We start from the raw sequence: 26,197 nt of genomic DNA on the forward strand, positions 1-26,197 counted from the left end.
ACCAGGCCAGGAAGCACTCCGCTTTAAAACACCTCACGGTGTGTATCGTCTCCCTATACATTACACTAGTATTGAAGTGAGGACAGTTTACGGTTTAGATTAAATAAAACGAGTGGCAGTCAATTCAAAGGTAATGGCGTTTCCTGCCGCAACTTTTCCTCCCACCCACAAACCTTTTCCTCCCACCCACAAACTTTTTCCTCCCACCCACAAACCCTTTTCCTCCCACCCACAAACCCTTTTCCTCCCACCCACAAACCCTTTTCCCACCCACCCACAAACCCTTTTCCTCCCACTCACAAACCCTTTTCCTCCCACTCACAAACCCTTTTCCTCCCACCCACAAACCCTTTTCCTCCCACCCACAAACCCTTTTCCTCCCACTCACAAACCCTTTTCCTCCCACTCAAAACCCTTTTCCTCCCACTCACAAACCCTTTTCCTCCCACTCACAAACCCTTTTCCTCCCACTCCAAACCCTTTTCCTCCCACTCACAAACCCTTTTCCTCCCACTCACAAACCCTTTTCCTCCCACTCACAAACCCTTTTCCTCCCACCCACAAACCCTTTTCCTCCCACTCACAAACCCTTTTCCTCCCACTCATAAACTCACTCTAAAAGGCTAAAAGGCTAAACTGACCCTTTTTCAACACTAGACTGAGACTCACACTTGGTCTGTATCTTCCGTATTCTACCTCAGTAGCACTATTTCCTGCTTTGGCTGACAAATAAAATAAAATGTTATTTTTCACATGCGCAGAATACAACATGTGTATACTTTAGAGTGAAATGCTTACTTACAAGCCCTTAACCAACAATGCAGTTTTAAGAAATACCTTAAAAAATAAGAGAGAAGACTAGCAAATAATTAAAGAGCAGCAGTAAATAGCAAATTTCACCTTTATTTAACCAGGTAGGCCAGTTGAGAACAAGTTCTCATTTACAATTGCGACCTGGCCAAGATAAAGCAAAGCAGTGCGACAAATTACAACACAGTGTTACACATGGTGTAAACAAACATACAGTCAATATCACAATAGAAAAATGTATATACAGTGTGTGCAAATGTAGTAAGATAAGGTAAGGCAATAAATAGACCATAGTGGTGAAATAATTCCAATTAGCATTAACACTGGAGTTATAGCTGTGCAGATAATGTTCAAGTAGAGATACTGGGGTGCAAAAGAGCAAAAAAATAACATTATGGGGATGAGGTAGTTGGGTGGGCTATTTACAGATGGGCTGTGTACAGGTGCAGTGATCGGTAAGCTGCTCTCACAGCTGATGCTTAAAGTTAGTGAGGGAGATATAATTCTCCAGCTTTGGTGATTTTTGCAATTCTTTCCAGTCATTGGCAGCAGAGAACTGGAAGGAAAGGTGACCAAAGAAGCTGTTGGCTTTGGGGATGACCAGTGAAATATACCTGCTGGAGTGCGTGCTACGGGCGGGTGTTGCTATGGTGACCAGTGAGCTGAGATAAGGCGGGGCTTTACCAAGCAAAGACTTAGATGACATGGAGCCAGTGGGTTTGGTGACGAATATGTAGCGAGGGCCAGCCAACGAGAGCATACAGGTCGTAGTGGTGGGTAGTATATGGGGCTTTGGTGACAAAACAGATGGGGGTACCGGTACAATGTGTCAATGTGCGGTGGCACCGGTATTGAGGTAATTATGTACATGTAGGTAGAGTTACTAAAGTGGCTATGCATAGATAATAACAGAGAGTAGCAGCAGTGTGGGGGAGGGCAATGCAAATAGTCTGGGTAGCCATTTGATTAGCTGTTCAGGAGTCTTATGGCTTGGGGTTAGAAGCTGTTTAGAAGCTTCTTGGCGGTAGCAGAGAGAACAGTCTATGACTAGGGTGGCAGGAGTCGTTGACAATTTTTAGGGCCTTCCTCTGACACCGCCTGGTATAGAGGTCCTGGATGGCAGAAAGCTTGGCCCCGGTGATGTACTAGGCCGTACGCACTACCTCTGTAGTGCCTTGCAGTCGGAGGTAGAGAAGTTGCCAGACCAGTCAGTGATGCAATCTGTCAGGATGCTCTCGATGGTGCAGCTGTAAAACCTTTTGAGGAACTGAGGACCCATGCCAAATCTTTTCAGTCTCCTGTGCCCTCTTCACGACTGTCTTGGTATGCTTGGACCATGTTAGTTTGTTGGTGATGTGGACGCCAAGGAACTTGAAGCTCTCAACCTGCTCCACTACAGCCATGTCAATGAGAATGGGGCTGTGCTCGGTCCTCCTTTTCCTGTAGTCCACAATCATCTCCTTTGTCTTGATCACGTTGAGGGAAAGGTTGTTGTTCTTGCACCACACAGTCAGGTCTCTGACCTCCTCCATATAGGCTGACTCATCATTGTTGGTGATCAGGCCTACCACTGTTGTGTCATCAGCAAACTACCCTCTGGCGCCATCTTACATTGTAGCCTATGTGATAATTGCAGAGATCCGTTTTCTCATTGCAACCAATGCAGTTTTTCTGTCCCCTAACTCCTCACTCTTCATATGGGAGCGAAGAAACAGTTATCAAATGACACCCTATTCCTTACATAGTGCATTACCACCAATGGACTCTGGCCAAAAGTAGTGCACTATATAGGGAATAGGGTGCCATTTGGGAAGCATTTTAATCTGCTGGGGAGCTAAAGATATAGCATGAGAAGTTAATAGTAATAGAACACTGTAGTTTTTAGAATAGAATAACGTATTCTATACTTACTCATGTTTATTTCTCTCCTTTAACCTCTAGCGTCGAGCAATCCTGTATCCGGGAGCGTAATCATAGCCTCAAGCTCATTACCATAACGCAACGTTAACTATTCATGAAAATCGCAAATGAAATGAAATAAATATATTGGCTCACAAGCTTAGCCTTTAGTTAACAACACTTATCTCAGATTTTCAAAATATGCTTTTCAACCATAGCTACACAAGCATTTGTGTAAGAGTATTGATAGCTAGCATAGCATTAAGCCTAGCATTCAGCAGGCGACATTTTCACAAACAAGAAAAGCATTCAAATAAAATAATTTACCTTTGAAGAACTTCGGATGTTTTCAATGAGGAGACTCTCAGTTAGATAGCAAATGTTCAGTTTATCCAAAAAGATTACTTGTGTAAGAGAAATCGCTCTGTTTTGTTCATCACGTTTGGCTAAGAAAAAAATCCGAAAATGCAGTCTCTACAACGCCAACTTTTTTACCAAATTAACTCCATAATATCGACAGAAACATGGCAAACGTTGTTTAGAATCAATCCTCAAGGTGTTTTTCACATATCTATTCGATGATAAATCATTCGTGGCAGCTGTGTTTCTCCTCGAAGCAAACGAAAAATACATGCAGCTGGAGATTACGCAATAATTGCAACGGAGGACACCAAGCGGCCACCTGGTAGATGTAGTCTCTTAAGGTCAATCTTCCAATGATTTGCCTACAAATACGTCACAATGCTGTCGACACCTTGGGGAAACGACAGAAAGTCTAAGCTCATTCGTGACCCATACACAGCCATATAAGGAGACATTGGAACACAGCACATTCAAAATCTGGGGCACTTCCTGTATGAAATTTCATCTTGGTTTCGCCTGTAGCATTAGTTCTGTGGCACTCACAGACAATATCTTTGCAGTTTTGGAAACATCAGAGTTTTCTTTCCAAAGCTGTCAATTATATGCATAGTCGAGCATCTTTTCGTGACAAAATATCTTGTTTAAAACGGGAACGTTTTTTTATCCATAAATTAAAAGAGCGCCCCCCATTGTCCTACCAAGAGTTGCTGTCTGAATATCTTTATACCTCCGCTTGATGCGTAGTTCATTCACCTTGGTAGAAAAAGCAAAGTGGCAACTGACAGCAGAATTGACTTTTCTCTCTTTCGAATTCTCTGCAAAGTCTTGGAGCATTGTGGAGGTCTCAGGTCTGTTATTCTGGGAAGCTGTCTCAGTCCCCCCTCTTGTTTTGTCATCGTCACCTCGTCAGCTGAGTACATGCCCAAGGTGATCGACAGACAGTGCTTAGCTTTCACTTGGACCGCCGGGCCGTCTCCTCTTACATCTCTCTGTCTCTCTCTCTCTGTGCCTCTCCCCCCCCTCTCTCTACACATCGCATCACTGATGTGAACTAGCCACCAACAGGGATTGCTTAGTATTCACAACTCCAGTGTTATGATGTGGAAGCGTTCTGTTAGCGTGAGGCAGCTTGATGTACAACTACACCCCCTGGACAGAGCGCTCGTCTGTCACAGGGACTCATGGTTTGACTGAAAGCTGTCTCTAATGGTACAGAGGTCATGCACCATTGCGTGCAGGAGCTCTACACTGGCCTATCTAACAAAAGGGCATTAACTGCTCACTGAGTGTAACTGATAAAAATGTCTTAAGTATTTTCATTGTTCTACCTGAGTTGTAGGCAGATCACTGACCACATCTGTTGTCTTTCTATGAGGTCATGTTTTATTCATATTGACCCTGACCTCTGGCACGGCAGTTGCTGCTGCCTTGCTCCGTACACCCACTAGAATACGTTTCCATGATGATTTTGTTTGTGTTCATAAATGTAAGTATTCAGACCCCTTGACTTTTTCCAGATTTTGTTACGTTACAGACTTATTCTAAAATTGATTAAATAGTTTTCTTCCCTCATCAATCTACACACAATACACCATGATGACAAATCCAAAACAGATGTTCAGACATTTTTTTGAATAGAAAAAAGATAAATCATATTTACATAAATATTCAGATCCTTTACTCAGTACTTTGTTGAATCACCTTTTGGCAGCCATTACAGCCTTGAGTCTTCTTGGGTATGAAGCTACAAGCTTGGCACACCTGTATTTGGGGAGTTTCTCCCATTCGTCTCTGCAGATCCTCTCAAGCTCTGTCAGGTTGGATGGGGAGTGTTGCTGCACAGCTATTTCCAGGTCTCTCCAGAGATGTTCGACCAGGTTCAAGTCCGGGCTCTGGCTGGGCCACTCAAGGACATTCAGAGACTTGTCCTAAAGCCAGTCCTGCGTTATCTTGGCTGTGTGCTTAGGATCATTGTCCTGTTGGAAGGTGAACCTTCACCTCCGTCTGAGGTCCTGAGCGCTCTGGGGCATCAAGGATCTCTCTATACTTTGCTCTGTTCATCTTTCCCTCAATCCTGACTAGTCTCCCTGCCTCTTAAAAACATCCCACAGCATGATGCTGCCACCACCATGCTTCACCGTAGGGATGGTGCCAGGTTTCCTCTGGACGTGACTCTTGGCATTCAGGCCAAAGAGTTAAATCTTGGTTTCATCAGATCAGAGAATCTTGTTTCTCAAGGCTGTCATCCTGGTAAGTGTGTAATTGGAAGCATCTGAGAGTCTGGGAACTGTGGATTCCTTCCTGGTTTACTAGCTTTACCGCAGAGGCACCGAAATATGTACGTAGTGCACTTTATTTGGCCAGAGGCCTATGGACCATGGTCAAAAATACGACACTTTATGGAAAAGAGTGCAATTTGGGACGTTGTCACATAATAAGAACTGGAATGTCTCATCAAGGTTACTGTCAAGGAGTTGCCTTGAAAGTGTCAATATGAGTTTGAATATGAGGTCTGATATAAAGTTTTGTGGTCTTTGCTTCTATGATAGTTTGAATATTTTAGGTCTACAGTGACAGTTTGATTATGACGTTTTGAGGAGAATGTGTCTGCCAAGAGGATGTTTCACACCAACGCTACAGATGAAGGGATGCCTTACGTGTTGCTTGGACATTGTGCTCTTGCCTTTTACATAATAGAAAAGTGTTTTTTGTGGGAAAAGCCTGACAGATATATGTCCTCGATTGAAAGTTTGGGCACAAGACCGTCTTTCATTTCAGGGTTGTGGCACTCATCTTCTCATTTTATCCTCAGCTTCCTCCCAATGTATCTGTGAGAAAATGAAACCAGTCACGAAGATCATCATTTATCTTGGGCTTTTATTAAATTCCTGGGTCTTAATATGAGAGGCTAAGGGGTTGAACCTCATGCTGCTATGTGACCTCTGGCAGGCTAGCTGTGGAGACCTTCAGCCGTTCTGGTGGTTGCCTATCGGTCATAACTCTGCTGAGCCCCATGGAGGTTAGAACCATTAGCATACTCCAACTTTTCTACCCTTTAAGTTGCCTTTCTGGAAGTTTCTTTCAACCTCTGGGCCAAAGTTTCGCTCCCTTTTACCTTTTTAAAGGAGAGGCGTTCTGGTGGGAGAGAGAAGGAGAAAGTGCTCTGCGCTCCCTGACCTTTTGGGATTATGGTAATAGGATTATGAAATAGAGGGTGATCCACACCGCAGCAGGGCTCTCAACCAGGCCACAACAGATCAGGAGACTGACTGACTGGCTTATTGTTATGGGTGGAGAAAAAGCCCCAGGTGGACAAGCAGTCACCACCACCAGGGCTGTGATAGACGGCATCTGTTTCCCCCAGTTGATGTTGTTTTCCCTTTCTCCTCAGCTGCGGCTTTATCCAGGGGGGGTAGTGTTGCTTGAGATGTTGACGGACAGTTGAAGGCTCCCACTCCCTGCCCAGATGGCAACCTTGAAAATGTCACAGACAGAGGACTCCACCCCACCCACCCCGATCTCCACCTCCATCCCCCCCAATCCCAATTCCAAACCTTCTCCTACATTTTTGTAGAATTTAAATCAGGCCCCCCTGAGGGCAGCCTCTGGCCGGGTCCATTTCCCCATTAAAGACCATAAATCTCTATGGTGAATGGAGCCGACGCCCCCTCATAAAAAGGGGCCAGTTTAGGGCGCCCCCAAGAAAGAAGGACTGAATAGAGAGAAAAACAGACAGACAAGGCTCCAAAAATAAATGTTTCTCCCTCTTTTTGTTCCCTCGTTCTCGGAATGGCCTCCAAATGGCCTCTGACGGTGGTTGCTGTAAATGAGGGCTTGGCCCGCTGGTAATGAGGGTTTCTCACCCCAATGTTATGTGGAGATTTGTCTGAAGAGTTTTATGGCCTCCTGTCTTTGTCTCTGTGCTGACCTGCCCTGTGTCTGAACAACATGGACTCTCCATCACCCCCTCGTTCTTCTTCCACAACTTTTCTTTTGTATGTGTGTGTGGGTGTTTCACCAAGACTGAATTTGTGTCTCCTGGCGTGTTTGTTGGTGTGTGTGTGTGTGTGTGTGTGTGTGTGTGTGTGTGAATCAGTCATCACGTGTATGTGTGTGCATATTCCACACACTCCTTTCAGACTCAGGGGACTGGGGGGTAAACTGTGAATTTGCCCACATGCTAGGGAACCTGCGGAGGACCACTCACCCAGCTGTCTGCTGTGTTAATCCCTGTTACGACAGGAGCCCTCCTTTCTCTCTGTTCCCCCTCTGTGGTACCCCAATTTTTAGACACACACACACACACACACCGGTCTCTAGAGCCCAGCTAACAGCCAGGCAGGAGTTTGTTACATTTCAGCCCCCAGCCTCTTTGTTTTGTGTTGTTGCTACAGAGCAGCATCTGTCTAAGCCTTTTGATACTACTGTACTCCATTTTACACTAGGCCTGCAGCCCTTATGGTGTGTGTGTGTGTGTGTGTGTGTGTGTGTGTGTATATTGTTTAAGGCCTCAGCCCCCGTAATTGAACCAGGGACATGTCTCAGTGCAATAAGACGGTAATTAAGTCTTGTTGCAGTCAGGGTTTTGAGAGGAGGAGGAGGAGGACAAGGAGTGGGCGAAATGTCGTCTCACTCCCAGTAATAGATCTTGGCTGCCTTTAGATGTACAGGTTGGGGCTGCTGGTTCTAAATAGTGGATGGATCACATACTGAACAGATGAATTCATGTTCTACTTGTTGATGAGGCCTATTAACGCTGTTGAATTAATGCTTGTGTCTGTTGCCGACCCAGCTACACTGGATGATTACAGCCAGGCGATGATGTGATTGGATCAGAGGGCATGACTTGTTCAGCTATAGGTGTGATATATGAGTGTGGTTCAGGGTTCGAGGAAGACCAATCAAGATGTGGGAGTGTTTCAGGGACATTACATTTGACATTTTTAATGTTATTCATTAAGCAGATGCTCTTATCCAGAGCGACGTACAGGAGCAATTAGGGTTAAGTGCCTTGTTTAAGGGCACATCGGCATTTTCCCCCACCTAGTTTACTTGGGGGTTCGAATCAGCGACCTTTCGGTTACTGGCCCAACGCTCTTAACCGCTAGGCCACGTAACAGCCAGAGAGTAGTGTAATAACAGAGACTCTGACATCTCAACCTCTCTCCATAGGGAGGGACTTGTACCTGGCTGTGATCTGTCCCTCAGGGTGAAGTCATCACATGTCCATGTAACATGGCAGTGTTGCTAGGTTACACACTTCGGGTGGCGGGGTGCGACAGGCTGTGCTAATTCGTGGCGGCAAGCCTGGAGCCTGATGAGAGTGATCTGATGAATGAGAGACCCTACAATGCTGTCAGTCCGACACACACACACACACACACACACAGACAGCCCACTGCTAAAAGACCAACTGGGCGAGGCGACACACACCCAGCCAGCATCCATTACCCCAGACAGAAAGGCACGTCACTCACCCCCTCCGCTAGCAGCATAACCCAAAACAGGACTACCCAAAAAACCTCTAGCCTGATCCAAGATCTGTTTCTGCGGTCTTGCCAACTAATATATGGTCATCAGGCATAACGACACAAACAGATCTAGGACCAAGCTAATCAACCGATGTACTACCCTTGTACAGCTCTGAGAGGAAAGAGAAAGATCACAGGTGCATGGTCTGAAAAACCATTTCAGCCAGTAAATTGGACTGTATGCAGAGTTATGAATCCTATCAGCCCTTTTGTGCTTTTAAAGAGATTCAAATGAAAGAGGGAGGAGAGTGAATGAGTTCACCTGGAGAGAGAAAGCAATCACCAGGCCAGGCTAATCTATCTCTATTCACTTCCCATCCAGCCAGGCAATAAAGAAGATCTTGATGCTGCGTGTTTGTAGCAGGGGACGGTCTGTCTGTCTCTCCTCCTTTCATCAGGGGCCGGTAGGAATGGATAGAATACTGAAGGGGGAAGGAGATTGGTGGGCTATACTGTCAGACACTGTATCCTTCTCCTGGGTCGTGTTCATTAAAGCACATCGTAGCAAAACAACCCCATGTGGTCCCTCCATGTTTTACTCCATTTTCTTCCATCTGGTGTGCTAACACAGTTTGACCTGACATTTCCCACACGACAGGTCCTAGACAGTCCTCTTCCATTAAATTAACCCATGTTCATTAGACAGAAAATCCTTGTCTCCCACACACACTGTCCTTTCCTCTCGCTCGCTCGCTCTCTCTTTTTCCTTTTTTCTCTTGACAATTATTCCATTGTACCCCAGAACCTCAGTCAAAGACAGAAAAGTGCTGAAGGGTGGGCACTTTAACTTTGTTATTTTCCCGCTCATTGTGTGAAGACATGATTATGGCAGAAGGAGAGTGGACCCAAAACCACTTTCCTTTGATGTAGAAGAGAAAAGGTACAGGAGGAGAGAGAGAGGGAAGACTTAGAGTAACCACTCGTTAAATATGTAGGCTACACTCTTAGAAAAAAGGGTTCCAAGAGGGTTCTTCAGCTGTCCTCATGTGAGGACCCTTTTTGGTTCCAGGTAGAACCCTCTGTGGAAAGGGTTTTTACATGGAACCCAAAGGAGTTCTACCTGGAACCAAAAAGGGCTCTTTAAAAGGCTCTGTTATGGGGACAACTGAACAACCTTTTTAGGTTCTAGATAACACCTTTTTTCCAAGAGTGTACACCCTTAGTAGAAATCATGAGGTGTTTTAGAATGGAGGGGGTGGGTGGGGGCTAGGTGGGGATCTTGGAAAGGGTTGGTGGATGAGATGTTTGGATGGTGGGTTTTTCATGCTGCCCGGGTGAGAGAATGGAATGGAGTCTTGCGCTCTCCCATATCTTTTTTCAACCTCCCACCTGCAGTATGAGAAAGTCTTAAGTAGCATTGCTGTGGTTTCCACACGTTGCTTTATACTTGGTAGACCAAAGTAGGTGCACATTGTCTAAATCTCTTTATGAAAGAACATTCTCCTTCCCTAAAGGAAAAGCATATTCTTACCTCAAAAAACTAAGTTCTTACTTTAGTCATTGTAGATGTCAGTGTGCCGCCGTAGACTCTCTGACCTGTCATCAGGGATCTGTGGGCTCAGGCCTCATATTAACTAGCTCACTAAGGTGGATACAGCGTTGTACACAGGAGGATAATACGACTCACATCGAGACACAGTCATTTATCACCTCATCTATTTTTACCTCTATTCTCACTCTCCCTCCCTTCTTTTAACGAGTGAACCTCCTCACAGACAGACACACAGACAGACCTCCTGTCCTCTATGGATTACCACAGTCTCTTAGTGAGTGTGGACTTGCGTTATCGGACATTGGCATGGCATTTGAAAGGCTATTAGTGTCATGTCGAACCATTAGTCATCGCTCAAGTCACCGTGGGGTAGGAGGTCCGCGAGCCTGGTCGTGACACGCATGGCTAACAGGGCTCCATTTGAGCCAGACGCTGACCTTTCCGCCGAGACGTTTGGCGACGGGAGAGATGATGTTTGGCGACGGGAGAGATGATGTCTGGGTAATTGACAGTCTGGAGACGATATCCTTCTCCTAGAACCACCTCATTCTGCTACTCAATCATCAGCAGCTGCGCTGATGGTAATACTGATATATTGGCGCTGATTGGATACAAAACAAATATACTGCCTTCTGATTGGATGAAGTACTAACATATCGGCGCTTATTGATTAAAATACTAATGTTAGCACTGATTGGAAAAAATGCTGATATATAGGCACTGATTGGATGAGATGTTAACACATTGGCACGGATTGGACCAAATTATTAGACTGATATATTGGTTCTGCCAAGCTCCATTTGTTGGTACCAACAGTGAATCGATGTGAATCTATTCCGCAAATGAGCTTGAATGGAGCTTTTAGCTTTGAACTGTGCAACTTTGAAAGTTGTTGTATTACAACAAATCGCATGCGCACACACACACACACACACACACACACACTGGAAAAAACCAACACTCCCCTCATCTCCTATTGTATGGTGCTTGGAAAGCTCCTCTCCTTGAGATATGAAAAGCACTGTTCTGTTCTGCAGAATTGACTCCCTATGTCGAAATCGTGCCTGACGCACATTCTTGTACCCCATCAGTGTCTGAGACAGCCAGCAGCTGTCAAAACACAACCTTTTTGCTACGTCGACTTAACTTGGAGTGTGAAGTTGGTGTCAGATCTGGTCTGGTGAACACAGAGCCAAGTTCTTACAAACTGCCCAAACTGCCCAGCTTTCCACAGACAATAATAGCCTCTACGTTCCATTCATACCACCCAGTCTGACTGAAGAAAACATATTTTCTTTCCGTTGTCTTATGGTTTGGATGAGACATCTTTACGTGGTTTGGATGAGACATCTTTACGTTGTCTTGTGGTTTGGATGAGACTTCTTTACGTGGTCTTGTGGTTTGGATGAGACATCTTTACGTGGTTTGGATGAGACATCTTTACGTTGTCTTGTGGTTTGGATGAGACATCTTTACGTTGTCTTATGGTTTGGATGAGACATCTTTACGTGGTTTGGATGAGACATCTTTACATTGTCTTATGGTTTGGATGAGACTTCTTTACGTTGTCTTGTGGTTTGGATGAGACATCTTTACGTTGTCTTGTGGTTTGGATGAGACATCTTTACGTTGTCTTGTGGTTTGGATGAGACATCTTTACGTGGTTTGGATGAGACATCTTTACGTGGTCTTGTGGTTTGGATGAGACATCTTTACGTGGTCTTGTGGTTTGGATGAGACATCTTTACGTGGTTTGGATGAGACATCTTTACGTTGTCTTATGGTTTGGATGAGACATCTTTACGTGGTCTTGTGCTTTGGATGAGACATCTTTACGTGGTTTGGATGAGACATCTTTACGTTGTCTTATGGTTTGGATGAGACATCTTTACGTTGGGACACATTGACACACATCATGTTCCCATTGACAGCAAGACTACCTTCCATCATTTTTTTTGGTGTCACCCAATCTTGTCTCTAGGACTGTCTGGGGTGACTCTCTGGACCCAGTTGCCAGTCACAGCCATGACCCTTCAACCCTGGCTGTCAGGTCCTAGCCACGCCCCTTTTGTCCCCTTCCCAGCCCACTTGCAAGCTGCTGTCTGCACTCAAGCTGAACTAGTCTCCTAGACGACAACGAAGAGAGAGTAAGCGCCATATTTCTCACTGGTCTTTAGAGGTACAGATCAACTCGTGGTGTTGTATAGCCAGCCAATGGGAGTAGTGATGTAATCTAGCATTAGTGTTGCCTCAGCTGTAGATTGCGATGTTTGTGTGTGTGTGTGAGAGCGAGAGACTCGGATTAGGCAGATATCACACAGGAAGGGCCCCTTGCTGGTGTCAAGGTCACACTTAGAAACCCTGAATTAGCATTCGAATGGGAGTAGAGCCACAGTGTGTGTGTGTATGTTTGTGTGCGTGTGCGTGCATGTGTGAAGAGACGTAGAATATGGGGCTTGAAGCCCCCCCCCCCCTCTTTAGTCATGGACCACCCTACCCCCTGCCTCACACCATCCCTTTTCATCTTTCCCGAAAACCTTTGAGTCACAGGATCGTCCCATTTCCCAGCTGTCAGCTGACACCTCTAACACCCCAACCTACAGAGTCAAACCCCTAACAGTGGTGTATGGGCCTAAGAGAACTATATACTGAACAAAAATATAAGCGCAACGTGCAACAATTTCAAAGATTTTAGTGAGTTATAAGTTCATATAAGGAAATCAGTACATTTAAATAAATACATTTGGCCCTAATCTATGGATTTCACATGACTGGGAATATAGATATGCATCTCTTGGTCACAGAAACCTTAAACAAAAAAGAGGAAAGGGGGTGTGGATCAGAACCAGTCACTGTCTGGTGTGACCACCACCTCATGCAGCGCGACACATCATTACCCCACTGCCACCATGGGGCACTCTGTTCACAACGTTGACATCAGCAAACCTCTCGCCCACATGATGCCACACGCGTGGTCTGCGGTTGTGAGGCCGGTTGGACATACTCTAAACACCGTTGGAGGAGGCTTATGGTAGAGATATTAACAATAAATTCTCTGGCAACAGCTCTGGTGGATATTCTTGCAGTCAGCATGCCAATTGTACTCTCCCTCAAAACTTGAGATATTTGTGGTGTTTCAAAACTGCACATTTTAGAGTGGCCTGTTATTGTCCCCAGCACAAGGTGCACCTGTGTAATAATCATTCTGTTTAATCAGCTTCTTGATATGCCACACCTGTCAGGTGGATGGATTATCTTGACGAAGGAGAAATGCTCACTAACAGCGATGTAAACAAATTTGTTCACGAAATTTGAGAGAAATAAGCTTTTTCCTACGTAAGGAGCATTTCTGGGACACTTTTCATGTTGCATTTATATTTTTGTTCAGTGTACATCTGCCGCTCACTTAGATCACTCACTCCGTGTGTGTGTGTGTGTGTGTCTCCGTGAGTGCTGTTGGAACCCACACACTCCTCTCCCTCCCTCCATCTCCCTCATCTCCCTCAGGGAGTCAGATCCTATCAGTCTCCATGACTGGAGAAAGCGATCATTACAATCACATCCCTTACCAGGAGAGATGGGATAGTGCGAGTGTGTGTGGGTGTGTGTGTGAATGCGTGTGTGTGCGTGGGTGTGTGTGTGAATGCATGTGTGCATGTGTGGATGTGTGTGTGTACTTGTGTGTGAGAGAGAGCGAGAGAGAATAACAGCCCTGAGACACTCCTGTCCTTCCCAGTGTTGCTCTGTAATTAGCAGAGAGAGAAACAAGCTTCTCCCCCACCAGTCTAGTAGCTTTTAATTAGACCAGCTAATTGGATCATGTCAAGGGAGCACTCTACCTTTGTGTGTGTGTGTGTGTGTGTGTGAACTTGTTTGTTCCTGTGTGTGAACTCGTTTGTTCGTGTGTGTGGCTCCCAGTCCCATGACCCTGCAGCATGTTCAGCTGCCTGCCCCTCAGCAGTTCTTCATCTATCATGATGAGTAGCTCACTGTTGATCCATGGCATAATGAACATGTGTATTAATGGCCCACTGCAGCTGACACTTCTAGGCTGTGTCTCAAACGGCACCATATTCCCTATATAGTGCACTACTTTTGACAGGGGTGGACTGGGATGCAGAAATTGTCCCTGGCAACAAACCGGCCCATTTTGTTCCCTTGAGGCCCCAGATGGCCAATCCGCCCCTGACTTTTGACCACGACCTATAGGGCTCCTGTCAAATGTAGTGCACTACATAAGGAATAGGGTACCGTTATGGAGACTAAGGGCCTACAGATAAATATATTCCCTATAAGTTAATGCGTTTCTAATTCTGTATGATCTTACTGTGTAGGTGTTATCCTACGGCAGTATAATTAATTGCATGCCTTGAGTGATTGCGCTGGTGAGGCCGATCGAGGGTCACATAAAGCATTCCGATCTCTTATCGTTTCATGTAGCTACTGTGGACGATGTCATTAAGTTGAAGCCCATAGGATAGGGTGGAACCCTCCTCTAGAATAGAACGTAGATTAAATGCTTCTTCAGCTTTTGTAAAGCTGGATAGAGAAGACATTTTGACTGTTGGTGTCTTGTGAAACTTTCACAAGCCTTGAGCTAACAGCTAGCCTAATCACTGGTTAAAGGTCCTCACCCATCAGAGTACAGGAAGCCCCCAAAGGGAACATAGATTCACTAATGGCCTCCCTCAGCAGTCTTTTGGCATCTCTATGGGGGGACATTTTAGTGCCGTAACACCGCAGTTCTGTGAATTGTGAACCCGTGCTCTCAAGGTAATGCGCGTTATTGCACCCCCCCCCACGGCAACCTGTATGTGGTAAAAAGAATGGGAATGAGACGTCTCTATTTGTTTTTGATAATATCGTTGTAGGTGAAACTATAAAGTACTACTGTCATTATTCAACTTCCCTGAATAGACTATGTCGAATTGTGAACTTATTCCGGTGTTTTTGTGATGGACATAGAATCGGGGACGATAAACCGGGTATTACCGAACATACAGATCATTACGATAAGTTATGATTATGATAAGATAGTTTGCTATTATGGGTGATTTGTGTATGGGACAATTGATGGCTACAGTCATCAAGCTAGTAGCAGTAGTTTAAAGGATAGTAAAATAAACTGTGGTGCACATTGTTATAAACTTATCGTTCTACTCAACGTTATCGCGTCAATTCAGCCAATTTATCGCAATATAGATTTTGGTCCATGGTAGTTTTTCCATGATTCAGGACGTTATGAATTCGAACCATTTGAGTAGGACATTCCACCCACAGGTGTCGTGCTTCATGGAGACACCTGACATGGTAGTTCACAAAAGAGAGGATTTAAGATTATTATTATTTTTTTGCCTAAATATCAACTAACCACATACCAATTTGAGAGCAACCAGAAGCACAAAACTGAGTTGTCAGTTGTCTTTTCCTATTGAACGTCATTATCCTACATCATTACCCAACATTATCCTACACTCCAGTTAACCGCTCTCCTTTGAGGTGGTGGTCACTGTTCCAGAAAATGCCTCATGGGTTTATCTCAGCGCAGGGCAGGGGGCCTGTTGGACAGTGACCCATGTTAGTTCAGGTCAGAGGTCACTAGATGAGTGGAGCAGCTTCCTCGGGGTGAGGTTAGGGATAAGGGATGTGGTAGAGTCGTTATATCAGGGTTGACTGGTTTAGAATCACTCCAACGTGTCTGTAGCTCCTTGAACACTCTGTTTATTAAGGTGGCTGGAGGGCTAACAGAATCACATTTCCCACATGCTGGATGGATTCATCTGTTTGATTAATATTGGAAAGATGTTAGATCTAAATAGGTTGGGGGAAGGACCTTGTGGTCGGCTCATACAGAGGGAAAAAGGTTGCTCAAAATCAGACTTGAACCAATGATATTTCAGACTGTTCCTGTGGGCTGTTAGGCTTGGTGGACTCCCTAAACTCTCCATGGCTGCTGCCTCAAGCTTCTTAATATGCAGCATTATGAAAATGAGGCTAAAGGCCTAGCCTAGTGTTGTCCCCAATCTTCTCTTCTCTTGCCTTCCCTTCCCCTCCCTCCCTCTTCTGCCATCTCCTCTCCTCTACTCTCCTCTCCTCAGCCCTTGAAGCTAGGCTATGGAGTAGCCCAACTGGCAGGATTACTGGATGTGTTCCCTCGTGCGTGTGTATGTATCAAATAAAGGCCGTTGTCTGCATAATACTCTATCATTGGTCGGGGGAAACAATCCGTTGGGTTTGTCTCACACCCCAAACCCCTTTATTGTGCCCAAAACAACCCCCATGGTCAGGAGGAAGCAGTAGCAAGTCCTGGCTTAGTTTATATTACATTTTGTGTGGAGATTGACATTTGAATATGGACAGCACAACATAATGATATGTCCCTGTGTGTGTATGCCATGGTGATAGAGTTGAGCAGGTACCCACACTCAAACCGTAAAGATGAAAACCCAAGGAAGCCTGGATGTAATTCCATACTCAAAATAATTCCAAATGTACCAGCGCAAAGTGCAAGAAGTGCTAAACAAAAAAAGAACACACGTTTCAGCGTCTGTCATCATCAGTGCTGTTCCCGTATTCTAATGTGTCTATGTCATCATCAGTGCTGTTCCCGTATTCTAATGTGTCTGTCATCATCAGTGCTGTTCCCGTATTCTAATGTGTCTGTCATCATCAGTGCTGTTCCCGTATTCTCATGTGTCTATTTCATCATCAGTGCTGTTCCCGTATTCTCATGTGTCTATTTCATCATCAGTGCTGTTCCCATATTCTCATGTGTCTATGTCATCATCAGTGCTGTTCCCATATTCTCATGTGTCTATGTCATCATCAGTGCTGTTCCCATATTCTCATGTGTCTATTTCATCATCAGTGCTGTTCCCATATTCTCATGTGTCTATTTCATCATCAGTGCTGTTCCCATATTCTCATGTGTCTATTTCATCATCAGTGCTGTTCCCATATTCTCATGTGTCTTTCCTATGTCTTATGTGAAGCCCTCAGAAGGACGAGGGGAAACAGGGTCTTCTTGGGGAAAAGGGATTGGGTAAACCGTGCATGAAATTTCCGTTAGGCCCCCATTGTTAAGGAGGGGTTCCCCACATCACACTCATCCCTTCATGCCTGTTGACTGCAGAGTGTGAACTGGAGTATGAAGGGCTGGATGTGGAGCTGGTGTGTGGGAATGTGTATGTGTGGGTCTTAGTGACAGTGTGTAGGCATGTGAGAGAGGGTGTGTTAGTATCAGTTTGAGAGAGAGTTGTAGGAGTGTGTGTCTAAGAGAGGTGGGGGTCTGAGATCTGAATGTAGGCTAAAATGGGGTATGGGGCTGGGATGTATTGTAGGGGGTGAGAACAGGGGGTTTAGGGGGTGGGGGTTCAGTATGGGACTGTAATCCGTCAGAGGGGTAAACAAGCTCCTATTCTGGACCAGACAGTCTGTATCTACCAGACAGAGAGCAGTAGGACTGGACTAGACCGTAGTCTCTTGTGACACTATTAACTGGCGAACACACGTGAGATATGGTTCTTGGTTCTGGGATTACACAAACCAGAGACATGACAAGATGTCCCCTGCAGAAACTGGAAGACATCCTGCAGGAGAAGGTCAGTTTGGTTCACTTTCCCTTCCAGGGAGGTTGTGTGTGTGTGTGTGTGTGTGAGAGAAACTTGGAGGTTGAGGTTGTATCACCTAATCCTGATTCCTGACCTCGTTTTCCCAGCATATGGATATTTTATCGAGAAAGAGTCAACGTGGCCGATTTCAACGTATTTATTTAGCACCAAGGCAGTCTTTATAGTTATCAATGATCATTTCACCAAAATGCTCCAAACGCATTGCCGCATCTTTTAAACGAGGACTTTTGGAATCGCCATAAAAAAGGACTCTATGAGAGTCAACTGTCATCGCTGTTGTTTTACTGAAGAGCAGAATGGAACATCCCTTTACCCCCACCTGTCATTCTATTGCCATAGGAATATAATCCAATCAAATCCCTTTGAATGTATCACATGCCCCCCGAGTACAACTGGTGTACAGTGAATTATTTGCTTACGAAACCTTTCCCAACGATGCAGAGTTTAAACATGTAATTGTCAAATAAAATGAAGTACACAGGAATGTAGCTATATACAGGGAGTACCAGTACCAGATCAATGTGCAGTAGTACAAGGTATTTGAGGTAGATATGTACATGAGGGCAGGGTAAAGTGACTGGGCATCAGGATAGATAACAATAAGGTGTATGAGGTAGATATGTACATGAGGGCAGGGTAAAGTGACTAGGCATCAGGATAGATAATAATAAGGTATTTGAGGTAGATATGTACATGAAGGCAGGGTAAAGTGACTGGGCATCAGGATAGATAATAATAAGGTGTATGAGGTAGATATGTACATGAGGGCAGGGTAAAGTGACTAGGCATCAGGATAGATAATAACAAGGTATTTGAGGTAGATAATGTATTTGAGGTAGATGTGTACATGAAGGCAGGGTAAAGTGACTAGGCATCAGGATAGATAATAATGTATTTGAGGTAGATATGTACATGAAGGCAGGGTAAAGTGACTAGGCATCAGGATAGATAATAACAAGGTATTTGAGGTAGATATGTACATGAGGGCAGGGTAAAGTGACTAGACATCAGGATAGATAATGTATTTGAGGTAGATATGTACATGAAGGCAGGGTAAAGTGACTAGGCATCAGGATAGATAATAATAATGTATTTGAGGTAGATATGTACATGAAGGCAGGGTAAAGTGACTGGGCATCAGGATAGATAATAACAAGGTATTTGAGGTAGATATGTACATGAAGTCAGGGTAAAGTGACTAGGCATCAGGATAGATAATAACAAGGTATTTGAGGTAGATATGTACATGAAGGCAGGGTAAAGTGACTAGGCATCAGGATAGATAATAACAAGGTATTTGAGGTAGATATGTACACGAGGGCAGGGTAAAGTGACTAGACATCAGGATAGATAATGTATTTGAGGTAGATATGTACATGAAGGCAGGGTAAAGTGACTAGGCATCAGGATAGATAATAACAAGGTATTTGAGGTAGATATGTACATGAGGGCAGGGTAAAGTGACTAGACATCAGGATAGATAATAATAAGGTATTTGAGGTAGATATGTACATGAAGGCAGGGTAAAGTGACTAGGCATCAGGATAGATAATAATAAGGTATTTGAGGTAGATATGTACATGAAGGCAGGGTAAAGTGACTAGGCATCAGGATAGATAATAACAAGGTATTTGAGGTAGATATGTACATGAGGGCAGGGTAAAGTGACTAGACATCAGGATAGATAATGTATTTGAGGTAGATATGTACATGAAGGCAGGGTAAAGTGACTAGGCATCAGGATAGATAATAATAAGGTATTTGAGGTAGATATGTACATGAGGGCAGGGTAAAGTGACTAGGCATCAGGATAGACAATAACAAGGTATTTGAAGTAGATATGTACATGAGGGCAGGGTAAAGTGACTAGACATCAGGATAGATAATGTATTTGAGGTAGATATGTACATGAAGGCAGGGTAAAGTGACTAGGCATCAGGATAGATAATAACAAGGTATTTGAGGTAGATATGTACATGAAGGCAGGGTAAAGTGACTAGGCATCAGGATAGATAATAATAAGGTATTTGAGGTAGATATGTACATGAAGGCAGGGTAAAGTGACTAGGCATCAGGATAGACAATAATAAGGTATATGAGGTAGATATGTACATGAGGGCAGGGTAAAGTGACTAGGCATCAGGATAGATAATAATAAGGTATATGAGGTAGATATGTACATGAGGGCAGGGTAAAGTGACTAGGCATCAGGATAGATAATAATAAGGTATATGAGGTAGATATGTACATGAAGGCAGGGTAAAGTGACTAGGCATCAGGATAGATAATAATAAGGTATATGAGGTAGATATGTACATGAAGGCAGGGTAAAGTGACTAGGCATCAGGATAGATAATAATAAGAGTAAAACAAAGAACAGAGTGGCAGCAGCAAATGATGAGTTTAAAAGTGTGTGCTTGTGTATGTACAGCATGTGTATTTGTATTGTCTGTGTGTGTGTGAGTATGTTGTGTTTGAATGTGTGAGGGATTTGTGCGGGAGTGACATTGTAGTGTGAGTGTGTGTATATGGTGTGTATATGGTGTCTAGTGAGTGTAATTGGCATGTGTATATAAAGTCTAGTGAGTGTGTGTGTATATGGTGTGTATATAAAGTCTAGTGAGTGTGTGTATATGGTGTGTATATAAAGTCTAGTGAGTGTGTGTATATGGTGTGTATATAAAGTCTAGTGAGTGTGTGTATATAAAGTCTAGTGAGTGTGTATATGGTGTGTATATAAAGTCTAGTGAGTGTGTGTATATGGTGTGTATATAAAGTCTAGTGTGTGTGTATATAAAGTCTAGTGAGTGTGTATATGGTGTATATATAAAGTCTAGTGAGTGTGTGTATGGTGTGTATATAAAGTCTAGTGAGTGTGTATATAAAGTCTAGTGAGTGTGTATATGGTGTATATATAAAGTCTAGTGAGTGTGTATATGGTGTATATATAAAGTCTAGTGAGTGTGCGTAGGGTCAGTGCAGATAGTTCAGGTACCATTAATTGACTATTTATCAGTCTAATGGCTTTGGGGTAGAAGCTGTCTCTTGGTCCGAGAGCCGATGTTCTGGTACCGTTTGCCGGACGGTAGCAGAGGGAACAGTCTATGACTTGTGTGGCTGGAGTCTCTGGCAATTTGTTGAGCCTTCCTCTGACACCGCCTGGTATAGAGGTCCTGGATGGCAGGGAGCTCTGCCCCAGTGACTTACTGAGTTGTCTAATAACTAGATGGAGAATCCTCATTCAAGTCAATGGCCTGTCATGTTATTTCTATGGCCTCTGCCTGTCTTCCGTTGTGCTGCCTGCCAAACGTGGCACATGGAGAAGGCAAACAAACTGTCTGAGGCTTTGCTCAGGGCGATGGAATTAGATTCCCTGCTCGTTTAGTCTGTCTGTCTCTCACACACACACACACACACACACACACACAGTCTCACACACACACACACACACACACACACACACACTATACGCGTGACGGCTGTATTCTGACCCTATTCACAAACGACCTGACATTCAAATCAAACACAAGCGCATCCAGGAATAGAAAGAGGACTCCAATCTAGGCCATTTTACAGTCCGTTGAACAGACGCGTCTGAAGTCTAAAGTGGCTCCATTCAATTCTGTTTGCGTTCCGTTGGAATCGCTGTCACTCATAGCAGAGAGGACTGAGGTCACGCGTAAGAACGTTTGCTCATAGAACATTTTGGCGTGAGGAAAAAGCGAACACCTATTTTGAAGGAGATGATGGAGTCTTGACTCCGGTGTGTCTCTGTATTTTGACGTTAGAGCTTCTATTGCGACGGTTCTCTTTGATTCACTGCTGCAGACACTGTGCTGTAACCGCGCGTCGTTGGTGAGAGAAGAAAGCACTGAGGAGTGAGTGTGAAGAATTCCTAGTGTGGGATGTCCGGCACTTGCTTCTGCTGAATGTGAGAGACTGTCGTGTGGGTGGAGCCAAGGACTTGTGACCCTTGGAAGTGCTTCGTGGGTAGTAGGAGAAAGGCCGTGATTTCGACGACCAGGATGTAATTGGTCAAATAGTCAGACTTTATTTCAAGTGCATCGAAACGTTTCAGTACACTTGACATTAAAATGAAACGCACAACGCTAGCTAACTTCTTTTAAAGTGTGGATATTGGCTCTTTCCTCACCTACTGAATGTGATTCATGAAAATAATAAATGGAACAAAATGGCCGTTGGTTAGATGAGCTTTTCAGGCTCATTTAAATTCTTTACAAAGTAGCTCAAACTATGAATACAATTTTATTTTATCTTTTTGGCTTGTTTTTTTTGTTGTCAGTGTTGAATGTTCAGAACAAGGCTGTACTGTGAGATTATATACCTGACTTAATGTATAATTCACTTGTGATAACAACCTTTGTGTGTCTCTATGCGATAAGGCTTGTGTGTCTGTGCATTGTGTCTTTGTAAATGTGCTTTTTGTTTGACTACATCTGTCAAGTCTCGTGCGTGCGCGTGTGTCACTCTGCCTGCATGTGTCTGTGTCCTTGTCTTTGTGTTTATCTACGGAGCTTCTAACCATACGCCTCTCCCTGTGTGCTCCAGTTCGACTCAGAGAGTTCAGGCTTCATCAGTACAGAGCGGTTCAGAGACCTGCTGGTGGCCCACGGCTCGGAGCTGGACCCTCACAAGCTGGAGGTTCTATTGGCCCTCGCCGACGGCAACGCGGACGGAAAGATCTGCTACCAGGACTTTGTCAACCTGGTGAGAGCCCCGAGTCACTTCCTGTTACCATAGTAACTGATAATAGTGATTGTATAAGCATAACATTGATTATACTGTACACCGATTGGTCATGTTGAGATGTACAGTGGAGAGGAAGTGGTCTTATGACCACCATCATCCTTCTACTCACCCAGGTCTCCATGGATATTCCAAACTATTAGACAAGACAACACAGCTTGGTTTAAAGTTGCACTTTCACGCGTCGTCTAGCTCCTATCGTGTTTCACGTGAACTCTTGACCACGGGCGGTGAAGTCATCTGGAGAAATAATCAGTTGCTTGGAAATGTGTAAAGTTGTGGTCTGTGGGTGGTGGGTTTGTGAAGGTTCCCCAATTCTCCCCTCTCACTTTCCCTTTCTCTTATTCTCTCTTTTGTCTTCTCCGCTTCCTTCAAAGCTGTCCATTGTCTTGTACAGTGGGCTGAGAATGGGCCTGTGGGAACTTGTGAAAGGGGATCTTTGATTGGTCGGTCCAGGTCATGTGACAGGCCAAAGGTCAGGGCGAGGAACTGGAAGTGGGACAGAGAGGAATGAGGAGCATGTACTCAAGTTTGTGTGTGTGTGTGTTGGGGGGGCGTGGCTGCTATTGTTACCCACAAAAACCGCTCCTCACCCCCCATTGCTTTCACATTCATTGGAAACAGAGGCCAAGCAGGGTGAGGGAAAGATAGGTTGGAGAGAGAGGAGGAGGAGGAGAAGTGGGAGACAGACAGGCTTGCTGGGGTTTATTTGCAGGTCCAACTTTACTTTGCTCAGCTGCCTATTCCATAAAGCTGTCAGCGTGATTGGGAGGTATTGCCTAGCTCTCTCTCTTCTCTCTTTCTACTTTTCCTTCTCTCTCTTATCTCTCTCGAATCTCTTTATCTCCCTGCCCCTTCTGTCTCTCTCCCTACCCCTCTCCTCTCTCTCTCTCCCTCTCGCTCCTCTCCCTGACAGCATCTCCCAGTACAGCAGTAGATTGTCCCTGGTCCCACAGTCCTTGTTGGATGAATACCAATCTCTCTCTACCCTGCTCTCTTCTTCGCTGTGGGTGAATAGATAGAACGTCACTCCCTTTCTCTCTCTTTTGATTGAAAAGAAGAGAAGAGGAGAAGAATCACCCCTGCACTGCAGGAATAAAGAAGACTGTGTCTTTATGGGTTTGGGCCATGTGGGGTAACCTAGCGAGGTGTGTGTGTGTGTGTGGGGGGGGGGGCATAATGGGTGTGTTTGGTACCGTTTGATCCCACTCTCTGGGTTTGGCTTTGGGCTGGGAGTGGCCATGGTAACCTACAGTCAACAAGAATCCCACATGGTCTCTTGACTGCAATCAAGACTCACATAATTGGAGATCTGTTCAATTCGAATGCTCATTATAGATTGAAGAATGGTGCGATTGTCAACTACTTTTAGAATCAGAGAGAGCGAGAGAGATGTGGGAATGAGAGAGAGCAAGAGAGAGGAGACTGAGAGGAATGAGAGAATGCAAGAGAGAGAGAAAGAGGGGGTGAGAGGGAGAAGAATGAGGGGAAGAGAGAGAGAGATAAAGAGAGAGGGGGACTTGTCCACATTCCATGTTCCATAGGAGGACTATGACAATTGCTAATTTCGGTAGAAGGGCAACGTTGTCAGGCAGCTGCCGCCAGTACTTGGGACGAGGAGAAGAGCTCAGCGGTTGCTAGGTGATAAAGGAGGCATTCTGTTGCTGGGGCGAGGTGGGAGGATATGGCAGTGTGGTTGCTGTCACAGTGGGTTGAAGGGCTCACGACTTAGGGGATCTATGACGACATACTGAGGTGTTGTAGGGAAGCCAGCAATAGTTACAAGACCTGTAAGATTGGAATTTCAGCTAATTGAAAATAAACACTTATTTTATGGCCATGTTTCTATGAAATTTCTATCGCTCACATAAGATAACTAAATCACTTATTGCAATGAAAGTCTCACTGAATGGACTGACTGTCCCTGAACCCTGACCTGCTGATGGACATTGGGTAGCTGATGATGCATTTTGACTGACATCTGCACTCTCTCGCTCTCACTCTCTCTTCCTCTCTCTCCCCCCTCTCTCATCCCTCCCTCTCCATAAATCTCTCCGTACTTCTCTCTCTCTCCCTCCCCCCTCCCCTCTCCCTGCTAGATGTCCAACAAGCGCAGCAACAGCTTCCGGCGGGCCATCCTCCAGGGGGGTCGTCAGTTGAAGGGGGCCGGGGCCCTGGGGGAGGAGGTGGGTCTGGGTCTGTCCCAGAGGCTGGTGAGGCACATCGCCTATGAGACCCTGCCCCGGGAGATCGACAGGAAGTGGTACTTCGACAGCTACACCTGCTGTCCACCACCCTGGCTCATCCTGGCGATCACCATCGCTGAGGTAAGGTTCCGCTCATGGAGGGATAAATCCTAAATTCTACTTCAGTCAAATTTCCCTTTGTCATACATGAATGTCAATCGGAGACGAAGTGAATATTCAACTGAAGTGTAAAGTTAGGATGTGCTTAGGTTCTTCAAGCATCTCTGAGGGTTAGAGGCTGTAAAGCATTGGTTTTGATAACAAAGAGAACCTTATCGTTCAACTTTTGTTTGTCTTTTCTTCTAACTTGGTAGGACTGGGAGATGGCAACAGTATCGTTTATCTTTTGCCCTTGGCGTCAACTCTCCATCGAGATAAGCCTTTGAAATCAGTCTAGACTACTGTGAAACTCTACATTCTTCATGGAGACAACTAAAACATATCTCTTAGGCTCGTACCCAGGCTTGATCGTATATTTCTCTACAATAACTTCAAACCCCTCCCGTCATCTAGGTGGCAGTGTTCATGTACTATGGCCTGCAGTTGGACCGCTGGGTGCTGCAGGTGTCCAGTCCCCACTTCCTGAGGGGCCCACTGCCCTACCACCCCCAGCTACGGATTCAGGCCTGGAGATACCTCAGCTATGCCTTCATGCACGCAGGGTGGGTACCTAGCCAGATGGCCAGTCCGCCCCTGGGGAGGGCTGATCAGACTGTCCCAATATACACACTTGCATACTACTTAGTATATGGTCATGTATTGACCATGCATGCTAATGCTAAGTATGAATATTGGGACAGTCTGATCAGCCCTCCCCAGGGGCAGACTGGCCATCTGGCATTTCGGGCGAATGTCAGATGGGCTGGTCCGTTTTTAGCTAAGTGTGCCTGTCTAACTTTGGTTTTTGCACAAAATGATCATTATCTGGATAATGGGGGGCCTCAAGCGAAAATAAATTTGTCCAGTGTGTTTGAAATGCTAGGGCCGATTTCTGGTCTCAGTCTGCCCCTGGCCCTCCTCAAATCCTAAACTCTGTAACTTGTGTCCATAAAGTCCTGGATGTGCGTGTCACAGTCATATACAGTCCCTACATAGCATTCGGAAAGTATTCAGACCTCTTGACTTTTTTGCAAATTTATTAAACATTTAAAAAACTATCACATTTACATAAGTATTCAGACCCTTTACTCAGTACTTTATTGAAGCATCTTTGGCAGCGATTACAGCCTTGAGTCTTCTTGGGTATGACGCTGAAAGCTTGGCACACCTCTATTTGGGGAGTTTCTCCCATTCTTCTCTGCAGATCCTCTCTAGCTCTGTCAGGTTGGATGGGGATGCACAGCTATTTTCAGGTCTCTCCAGAGATGTTCGATCGGGTTCAAATCCGGGCTCTGGCTGGGCCACTCAAGGATATTCAGGGACCTGTCACGAAGCCACTCCTGCGTTGTCTTGGCTATG

General features: G+C 44.9%; 1 protein-coding gene across 3 annotated transcripts in view; it reads left to right on the forward strand.

Moving 5' to 3' along the window:
* LOC112230295 (rhomboid-related protein 3-like) overlaps positions 1-26,197 on the forward strand; it is a 54,039-nt gene that overhangs the window by 13,547 nt on the left and 14,295 nt on the right. For all 3 annotated transcript variants that reach the window (XM_024396530.2, XM_042310667.1, XM_042310668.1), the window contains 3 exons: positions 22,296-22,454; positions 24,593-24,820; positions 25,253-25,401. In XM_024396530.2, coding sequence (XP_024252298.2) covers positions 22,296-22,454; positions 24,593-24,820; positions 25,253-25,401 — 536 coding nt within the window. The remainder of the gene's footprint in view (positions 1-22,295; positions 22,455-24,592; positions 24,821-25,252; positions 25,402-26,197) is intronic.

The sequence above is a fragment of the Oncorhynchus tshawytscha genome, linkage group LG32 (assembly GCF_018296145.1).
Source record: "Oncorhynchus tshawytscha isolate Ot180627B linkage group LG32, Otsh_v2.0, whole genome shotgun sequence".
Lineage (NCBI taxonomy): Eukaryota > Metazoa > Chordata > Actinopteri > Salmoniformes > Salmonidae > Oncorhynchus > Oncorhynchus tshawytscha.